This window comes from Mus caroli, chromosome X (assembly GCF_900094665.2).
Source record: "Mus caroli chromosome X, CAROLI_EIJ_v1.1, whole genome shotgun sequence".
NCBI classification, from domain to species: Eukaryota; Metazoa; Chordata; class Mammalia; order Rodentia; family Muridae; genus Mus; species Mus caroli.
Genome location: NC_034589.1, coordinates 41,345,043 through 41,355,822, shown reverse-complemented (window position 1 = coordinate 41,355,822; position 10,780 = coordinate 41,345,043). Strand labels below are relative to the sequence as shown.

Below are 10,780 nucleotides of genomic sequence, written 5' to 3'. Positions count from 1 at the left end.
ATCCACTCCTGTGTTTGCTAGGTCCCGGCATCGTCTCACAAGAGACAGCTATATTTGGGTCCATTTCATGCAAAAATACATATCAATGTTCATAGCAATAGCCAGTATATTATTGAAAAGCACAAAACAATCCAAATGCTCCTTAATTATTGAGTATATAAATTAAAAATATAGCATATCCCCAAAATGTAATGGCTATCTAGCCACAAAAAGAAATGACATACTGGGACTTGGGGTTTAGCTCAGCGCCAGAGTATTTACTTAGAAATAGAGGAGGGGAATAGGGAGAGGGAGGGAAGGTGTGCATATTTATGCCCTAACAGCTGACATAATACAATTCCACTTGGATGAAATGCATAAAGTGGGCAAATATATATGAACAAAAGGAATAGTGTATTACAGTGTTCTGAGGATTAGCCGTGGTGGAAATGACTATTAAATGGTAGGGAGTCTCTTTTTGGTAATTAAAATGTTCTCAACTTAGACAGTAGCAATACTGGCATAGAGCATGAAACCACCTGATACAATTGTGTGTTCTAAAGCTGAAAAGTTTTACAATATGTGACTCTTCTCTATAAAGCTGTTAGAAAAAATAAAATCAGAAAGCAAAAAGCACTGAAGAGGTCGGTGGTAAGGTGGCAGGTTAGAAGTTTCCTTCCCTATGAATCTCTATACAAATCAGGACAACAGGGAGTCTGTATTAAAAAGACATAAAATAATGAGCAATCAAGAGGAGAAAAAACAGCGAAAAAAAAAACAGATACAGAAAGGTGAGGCAAAGAAACCTAAGGACCAGTCCACAGCTCCAGCCCCATCACAAGGGTGAGAAGGATGCCAAGTAGCAACCAACACATTGGACACAGGAGAGTCCAAGCAGCCAGAAGTGGCAGTCCTACAAGCCTTCAATCAAATATGGAGACTTGGTGCCACATTAAGTGCTCCTGTATGGCAGGCTAACATTGGAGAAGCAGTGTACTGTCACTCCCCAAATGCTGGAGGGTAATAATCAGATACCACCTTGAGAAGGGAACCATTGCTTGACTGAGCTAATCTACAGAACTGAAAACAAGGGGAAAAAATCACAATGTCAGTGATAAGGATGCCTAGAATGCTGAAGGATCCCCTATCACAGTGCCTGGATAGGAGATGGCCATCAGAAAAAGTCACATAGAGAAGGCAAGTTAGACACAGACCTACTGAATATTAAGTAGAAGTAAAAGGAAGTTTGAGGCGCATGAGGTAGAATGCACTCCCATCTTCCATAGGGAGCAGTGAGTCTTGCAACCTATGTTATATTGGAGGCTGAGAACTCTAAGCTCTTGCAGAAGTCCCAAGTTCAGTTCCCAGCACCCACACTGGGTAGATCACAACTGACTGTAACTCCAACTCCAGAAGGATTCCATGCCTCAGTTTTAACCTCCAAAGGCACCTGAACATATGCCTGTACATACATACATACAAGTATCCATAATTAAAAATGTTTTTAAAGTACACAATAAATCTTGATGGACTAAATCTTGATAAGAGTGGGTAAATAAGAATTAGGAGAAAAGAATCAAACTTTATTAACTCTTTCTTAAAAGAATATTTTAAAAATTGATTTATCTTTATTTTATGTGCATTGGTATTTTCCCTGCATACATGTCTATGTAAAGATGTTAGATCTTCTGGAACTGGAGTTACAGGCAGTGGTGAGCTAACGTGTAGGTGCTGGAATTGAACCCAGGTACTGTGGAATAAGTCTTGACCACTGAGCCGTCTCTCCAGCCCACATAAATGCTAAATGAGCCGATGACTAAGATAAGGAAGGAGCCGAAGAGTACATACCTTTCCAATAATAACCTTAACATGATGGAATGCTATTATGTCTCTAATTAAAAGCCACAAACTGGCTATATGGAATTAAAAGAACACTCAAGATCTAAGTGTTTGTTATCTGTAAATTTGCTTCATTAGCAAAGACATACTGAGACTAAAATGGGAAGTAATGAAAAATTATATTCAAAGCAAAGAGAATCTGAAAGCAAACAGAATTAACTACACTCGATAGGTGACAATGTTGACTTCAAAATGAAATTTTTAAGAAAAGTTAAAAGTCTCTAGATAGGGTTATGGCTCAGCAGTACACTACTTGACTGGCATACATAAGGCCCAGAGTTCAATCTCTAGCACAGCAAAGAAAATAAAGATGGTCTCCACACACTAATAAAATACAATAATCAACCAAGAAAATATAACAACTGTAGATATATGTGCACCAAATATTGGGACATGCAATTTCATAAAACAAACCTAACCAACATAGAGCAACAAGTGAATACAGATGCAATCACAGTGAGAGACTTCAGTAACTCATTGCCACCAACAAATCTCATCTAGGCAAAAAAAGTAAAGAATCCTCAGTTAAACAACTTACCTGTTTCTACAGGTAAAATTCACAAAATATTATCTATAGAATATGCTACCCCAAAGTTGTCTAATAAAAATTCTTCTCAGTAGCCCGTAGAACTTTCTACAAAACAGGTCCTATTTTAGACAATATAAAAAGTTTTAAGGGGAACAGGCATGGTGGATACCACCTTTCAATCACACAGCTTGGGAGGCAGAGCTTTAAGTCCAAGACCAAGCTGGTCTACGTAACAAGTACACACCAGCCAGGGCTAATAAATAGTTAGATCCTGGATCAATTGTTTTTAAAAAGCCTATGGGGCTGAAGAAAAGGCTCAGCAATTAAGAAAGAAGACTGGCTGTTCTTTCATAGTTCAGTTCCAGTCACCTACATGGCAACTCACAAGTACTTGGAACTCCAGTTCTAAGGGATGCAACACCCTTGTCTGGCCTCTGCAGTCATCAGGCACTCATGTGGTACATAGACATGCATGCAGGCAAAAAGCATCCATACACACAAATAGAATATCTTTTTTTAAAAAATTAAGGTGGGGGGCCCAAAAGGTATCTCAGTGGCTAAAAGTTCAATTCATAGGACCCATATCAAGCAGGTCACAACCGCCTGGAACTCTAGCTCCAGGTCACCCAATGCCACTAGCTTTCAAGACCACCTGCAAACACATACAGATACACATAATTAAAAGTAAAAACAGCCAGGTGGTGGTGGTACTCTCCTTTAATACCAGCACTCAGGTGGCAAAGGTAGGCAGATCTATGTGAGTTCAAGGCCAGTGTGGTCTATGGAGCTAGTTCCAGGACATCCAGGACTACACAGAGAAACCCTGCCTCAAAAAAAAAAAAAAAAAAGAAGAAGAGGAGGAGGAGGAAGAGGAGGAGGAGAGAGAGAGAAGAAGAAGAGGAAGAAGAAAAAGAAGGAAAAAAGAAGGAAGAAGAAAAAGAGGAGGATGACAACAAGGAGGAAGATGATGATGACTAAAAGGACATTTTCAAAAAGATTTAAGGGGCTAGAGAAATGGCCCAATCAGTAAAATGCTAAACTTGCTATGCAACTATGAGAGCTTGAATTCAACTCAGAACTCACATAATAAAAAGTGAGTTATGGGGATGCAGATTTAGAATCTCAGTATTGGGGAGGCAGAGAGGGCTCCCTCCAGTGAGAAACCTATCTCAAAACAACAGAGTAGACAGCTTTTAATGAATGACACCTGAAGTTATTCACTGTCACCCATGCAAATGCATGGACACAAAACACACACACCAACATCAAAGCAGAAAGGAGATAATCTGTGAGGATGAAAGGAAAGAGATGGAAAGTGCATGCAAGAAGGGATGATATCAAAGTATATTATATACATATATGAAAATATCAGCATGAAACACATTTCTACAATATACACTGATTAAAAAGGTTTTTAAAAAGAAAAAAGCATGATAGACCCGATGATACAGTCTTGTAATTAATCTCAGCTGCTCATGATGCTGAGGCAGAAGAATCCTAAATTCAGGGCCAGTGCTGACTACAAAGTGAGTTCATGGCTAGCATGACTGAGTAGAAAGAGGGCTGCTGACACAGTTCAGTGGGACCCATGAGGCCCTGACTTCAATCTGCAGGACTAGGAGAATTTCTTTAGACGAGACGTGAGTACACACTCATTAGAAGGACAAAATAATAAAAGCATTGGCAGCTGGGCGTGGTGGTGCACACCTTTAATCCCAGCACTTGAGAGGCAGAAGCAGGTAGATCTCAGAGTTCAAGTCTACACAGCAAGTTCCAGGCAAGCCAGAGATACACAGTGCGATTTTTGTCTCTAAAATTTGAAAGAAAAAAAAATGTCAGTGAGGAGAGGGGCACTTCCCTGATTGATTCCTAAAAACCAAGGATGAGAGTGGGTGGAAGCACAAGTCTGAGGTCTAAGGGAAAGAGCAAGGAGGAAACAGTGCTCCCCTGAAGGTCCTCCTGCACTGAGATACCAATCAATTAGCATGATATTCCTATCCCACTCACGGGACCAAAGAGGGCTGGCAGTACACAAGGCAAAGCTGTTCGCTATCCCAGAACAGAGACAAGCAGATCCCTGGGGCTTGGTAGCCACCCACTCTAGCCTGATGAGTAACAAGCCAATGAGAAACCCTGTCTCAACAAAAAATGACGTTTAAAGTTTTCCCCTGGCCACCACATACAGTGCACACAAGTGCAGCCACATACACATATGCAGCCATACACACACATATACACACGCACACACAAAGAGAGGGGGGGAATCTTTGAAGAATATTAATTATACAAGGAAATCATTCTAATGATTGTTTTAAAATGCATGATATGAAATTATATCCAGCACTGCTATTCTAAGTTCAGAGAGAAAGGAATATATACTCTTCAGAAAGAAATATATTAAGATCCTTTGTGTTTGTATGGGTAGAGATGATTTTTATACCTTCCCTCTTTATTTTTGTGTGTGCATGTGTGTGTATTATATGTGTGGATACACACATCATGTTACACAGATGGCTGTCAAGGGACACCTTGCAGGAGTCAGTTCTCGTCTTGCACCGTGTGAGTCTCAGAGATTGAACTCAAGCTGGCAGGCTTACAGAGGGTGTCATCATCCAATGAACCACCTAGCATTTTTTACGGATTCACAGCAGATTCTTTACCTTCATAAGTTTAACTGAACATTATCACTGTGTGTGGAGGCAAGTTATATGTGAACAATCCTCTGGAATGATGTACCTTGGTTTTTGACACTGAAACTTTCATCGAAACCTGGGCTTCACATATTAGGCTATGCTGGCTGGCCAGAGAGGCTCAGAGACTCATCCATCTCTGTCTCTCCAGTGCTGAGATTAAAGTGCACACCTCTGGGTGGGTGGGTGGGGGAGCACCCTCATAGAGGCAGGGGGAGGGGGAAGGGATAGGGGACTTCTGGGGGGGGAGACCTGGAAAGGGGATAACATTTGAAATGTAAATAAATGAAATATCCAATAAAAGAAAAAAGAAAATAGAATGAAATAAAAACATAAACAGGGGAAAAGGATTAAGAATAAAATGAGACAAATTTAAATAACAAAGGAAAAATAATGTAACAATTTCTAATTTGAATATCTAGCTATTAAATTAGGCTTTGTGAAAAATCTTTAATAGGGCTGTAAAAGATCTAATAAAACAGTCAATAATAAAAAGAAAATAATATCATGGAAAAAATGCACACCTCTGTGCCCAGCTTTTGATACTTTTATGGGGGTTATGGAAATCAAACTTGGGTCCATACTCATTTGTACATCAAACATTTTACCACTAGAAATATCCCCACAATCCATAGGACTTCTTAATTATGTGCAAGGGTACTTGAATAAAGATAATCAATGAAAATAAATAAACTTTAAGAACTGAAAATACCATATTATGTAGATAACTTCTCTTTGATGTAACTTTTATATTAAAGTATTTCACCATCTCTGAACTCCCAAACCCTATATACAGGTGATGTGACTGTGCCAAGGCTGATCCTGCTGACCTCGCCTAATAGTAGCTTCCTCTAGAACTCTTCCCCTGCTTCACTCTCCTAAACAGTGTGACCTCCTCATAAGACCAATGATGAACAATAAGGCCCTAAAACTCCTGGAAGATTTCAGCCCATAGATGTATTTATGTATGTGGCCTATAGAATATTCTTAAAAGATTTAGTTAGCTGTTGATTAAGGTGTTTTGCAAAGAAATGCAAGTTTCCAGCTTCTCTTGAAAAGTCAAACTTTAAGAGCTGGAGTGACGGCTCAGAGTTAAGAACCCTTGTTGCTCTTGCAGAGGACCCAAATTCTCTTTCCAGCACCCACATAGTGGCTCACAACTTTCTCTAACTCCAGTTCCAAGGTACTTGGTGCCCTCTTCTGGCCTCTGCTGGTACTGCATGCATGTGGTGCATTTATATAACATTCAGGCAAAATATTCATATACATAAAATAAGCATAAAAATCTAAAAAAAAAGTGAAAATTTAACCACACTCAGTTTCTCATTAATGAGTTCTGGCAACAGGCCACAGCTAAGGAGCAGGTACCCTACTGAACAGAGAAGGTGTGTTCTAGCTCACCAGAAAAATCTCACCATACAACTCTTTCTCCTACTCTTACATAAGTTCTATTTTGTTGCCGTTTCTGTGTATAGTGAAGTTAGGAACAGCATGAAAAAATTCCCAGGGGCAACTGCTACAACCAAAGCAAGAGTATTAAGCAGACTAAAAAGATCACATATACCCGGGCGTGGTGGCGCACGCCTTTGATCCCAGCACTCGGGAGGCAGAGGCAGGCGGATTTCTGAGTTCGAGGCCAGCCTGGTCTACAAAGTGAGCTCCAGGACAGCNAAAAAAAAAAAAACAAAAAAAGATCACATATCTGCAGAGGGAAAAATAAATATTTCTTTGTTGAAATTTTTAAAGTTTTTGAAACAAAATTGGACTTCAGAAAAGGTTTTAATATAAATTGATGTGCAGGCATACTAGGGTTTGAACCTAAGGATTCATGTATGCTAGGCAAAATATCTATCACTGAGCTATATTTCCCAGAACCATTTTTATATCTTTATATAAAATATGCCTATCTCAAGGAACCACATACCAAAATACACTTTGCTTTTCATTACGCACCCAGATTATGTTAATAAAAGTAAATGTCAAGCTCCTTAAAAACTTAAACACAGAACTACCAGATTGCTCAGCAATCCCACTGCTAGATATATCTCCCATGTTCATTGCAACAGCATTCACAATACCCCAAAAATGAAAGACACCCAAACATCCATCAATGGTTGAATAGATAAAATGTAGTGTGTATACATGTGAGTGTGTGAAATGTATAAATAACATTTTTTTTCAATCTTTAACAGGAAAGAAATTCAAAACCATTCTAGCACATGTATGAACCTCAGGGACATGATGCTAAATAAAATCTCACAAAGGGACAAACATTTACGAGTCCACTCAGAGTCACAAAGACAGACAACAGGATGGGGTTGCCAGAGAGCAGGGGAGAGGAAGGATGGTTGTTTAGTGATTATAGGGTTTCAGTTGATGAAATAAATTCTGGATACATCATGGATTACAGAGACTCATGAGGCCCCATTCCTCTCTGAGGATTTAAAGGTAAGTTAACACTTGGAACTCATCAGCATATGCTCGGGTTTTAAATTCTGTATCCTGGTAGCAAACAATGTGAATATATCCAATGCCAGTGAGATTTTGTTTGTACTTTTAACAATTACCAGTGAATAAAAAGAAAATGTCTCAGTTCCCCCACCTAATTTATAATCTTGCTGTTTGGTCTTTGTCTCTTGGCACCAATTCATGAAAATGTTCTAGTTAGCTCTACTATGGTTTTAAATTGGATTAATCAAGAAAGTCTACCCGACTGTTACTAAGAATCAAACCTCAAGGATCACTAGTGGGTGCTGTGATCATTACATAAAAGTTATATCTATTATCCAAAGAATACATAACATAATGCACTTTGTTTCTGTAGCATTTTGTGCTAGGATCATACAAGTAGTTACATTTGATTATTAGGTATTGGGACATATGCATGTGATCAAATTTTCACCTGATAAATTACTTGCTAATTGCAAAAGAAAAGTTTACCTTTTACAACAGCAAGATATACTGGATATCATATGACTAAGTAGGCAATCTCTGCACTGTTTAATGTGGTGTTACCAAACATGCACACCTTACTTGATGCAAAAGGTTTAGAATGACTATAATAAAGCTAGTGGTCTCAAGTTTCAGGCAATAGAGGAACAAGCCAAAGACATGAAAACACTATATAACACTATATAAACACTATATCCTCAGCTCACAAATAGGTGAATTTTTAATATGGTCTAGATTTCAAGTATTAGGCTCATTTTTCAGAGTTATTTATCGTATATACACAGGCAACACGTCCACACGGGGATGTGCACATGCACACACACACACACACATACACATACACACACACACACACACACACACACACACACATTTTGCCTTCATGTAGGTCTATATACCATGTGTATGCCCGGTGCCTGCAAAAAAATCAGAAGAGGGCTTTGTTTCCCTGGAACTGGAGCGGTGAATGGTTGGTAGCTGCCATGTGAGGACTGGCAACCCAACTCTACAAAAGCAGCAAGTATTTTGTTGTTTGCTTGGTTGGTTGGTTGGTTGTTTTTTTTTTTTTTTTTTTTTTTCAAGGCAGGGTTTTCTGTGTAATAGTAACTCTCTTCTATAGACCAGGCTGGCCTCAAACAGATCCATCTGCATAAGAGTGTGCATAGCAAGTGTTCCTAACCACTGAGCAATCTCTCCAGCCCCTTAAAAATTACTTTCTTACACTCGACAATAGTACTGTTATCAGAGAATCTTGTACTTTTCCTAAATTTTAACTTATGTTTAACTATATGTATATCTGAGAGGATACGTAAACATGAGCACAGGTGCATGCATTCTGCACAGCCCACACATGGGTCCTCTGCCAGAGCTGTCTGTGATCTTAACAGTAGAGACATCTCTCCACCTTCTTAGGAGACACATCATGGACAGTTTATGGAACTTTTAGAATGTCTACAACATACAATTATATTGTTGTGCAAAATAACATGAGTCTATGCAATCAGAAACAGATCAAGTAATTGTGCCAAAGCTTTATCAGTTGTGTAATCTAGATGATGTGTGTTTGTAATTCAGTTCTTTCAACTCTATTTTGTTTGAAGTTTTAAAGTAAAATTAGCTATAAAAAGTATAAAGAAAGAAAATAACAAAACTTTATTTCCATCCTATTCTGCACTCTCGCTCACTCACTCTCTGCATATTCTAATAATACTCTTATTTGCTGTTAGAATAATTCAGTGATCACAACAGATTAAAAAGTTATCCAATAACCAGTTGTGGTGTTGCAAGCTTTTAATTCTAGCACTCAGAACATAGAGGCAGGGAGAACTCGGTGAGTTTGAGACCAGCCTGGTCTATAGAGTGAGGTCTAAGACAGCCAGAGCTACATAGATCCAGTCTCGAAGAGTTACTATAGTAAGAGATAAGTGGAGTGGAACAGACTTGACTTCTCAGCACTCAGGAGACAGAAGCAGGGGGTTCAAAAGTTCAACACCAGCCTGGGCTACTTAGAAAACCCTGTCTCAAAACAATACCAAAAAATATTGTAATAATACAACAAATGACAAAATATAAATCAATATTTGAAGATAACAAAATGTTCACAGTGATTCTCTCCAGTGCTGGGACTGCTGGAATTGTTCCTCATATTTTTGTAAATTTTATCAATATTTTATCATATATCATTTACTTTATAAGGTTAAAAATACTGTCCTACTCTTTGAACATATGCACTACATATTAATGTGTTTAATCCAAAACTGACAAAACTACATTGAAACAAATTCACTGTAAAGTTTAGGAAAACAAAATGGCAATCTCGAATTATACATGTTTCTTACACATACAGCTGAACACCACTATCGAAATAGGAGCCACTGGTAAGTTTTGGTCCTTTCATGGGTGGCATGAGCGCCTTGTTTTGTTTGGAGTTATAAGTCACAATCTCATGACTTAATATGAAGACTCAAGTGTAGAGTGTAATATCTCACCAGTAAATGGGGACTCACCCTCCACAGACCCCTGGTACCTTCTTGCTGGTATATGTCAATGAAGCTGCCAATCATGCTCCCTTGGAACAAACTTCCTTGAGCCTGCATTCGAATCTAAAACAAAAATGGAATATTTTATTTTGACAGCAAAAACCAAAATGAGATAGTTCACTTCTTTAAAAATTAAGAAAAAAATAGGTTTTGGAATTGTTTTTAAAACTGTTACTATGGTGAAATTAATGAATTAAATTGTATACAAATAAAACATAATTTGTGCCAAAGTATATCTATAAAGATTTTAATTAGATCTCACATTCCCCATACTAAATCCATAATTTCTGGAATTGACAGTAACAAACATTCAGTGAGATATAACTAGTTTGAGCCAGGTATGGTTCCACATGCCTTTAATCCCAAAACGCAGAAGGCAGAGATAGGTGAATCTCTGTCAGTTCAAGGCCAGCCTGATCAATAGAGTGAGTTCCAGCATACCCATAGCTACACAGTAAGACCCTGTTTGAATAAAAACATATGTATTAGCCAGGCAGTGGTGGCACATGCATTTAATCCCAGCACTCTGGAGGCAGAGGCAGGCAGTTCTCAGTGAGTTTGAGGCCAGCCTGGAGTACAGAGCAAGTTCCAGGATGGACAGGGCTGTTATTCAGAGAAACTCTGTCTGGAAAAAGAGGAAGGAAGGAAGGAAGGAAGGAAGGAAGGAAGGAAGGAAGGAAGGAAGGAAGGAA

General features: G+C 38.6%; 1 protein-coding gene across 3 annotated transcripts in view; it reads right to left on the bottom strand.

Moving 5' to 3' along the window:
• The window catches only part of Slc25a14 (solute carrier family 25 member 14), a 39,814-nt gene that overhangs the window by 12,382 nt on the left and 16,652 nt on the right, over positions 1–10,780 (bottom strand). For all 3 annotated transcript variants that reach the window (XM_021152972.2, XM_021152975.1, XM_021152971.1), the window contains one exon: positions 10,056–10,151. In XM_021152972.2, coding sequence (XP_021008631.1) covers positions 10,056–10,151 — 96 coding nt within the window. The remainder of the gene's footprint in view (positions 1–10,055; positions 10,152–10,780) is intronic.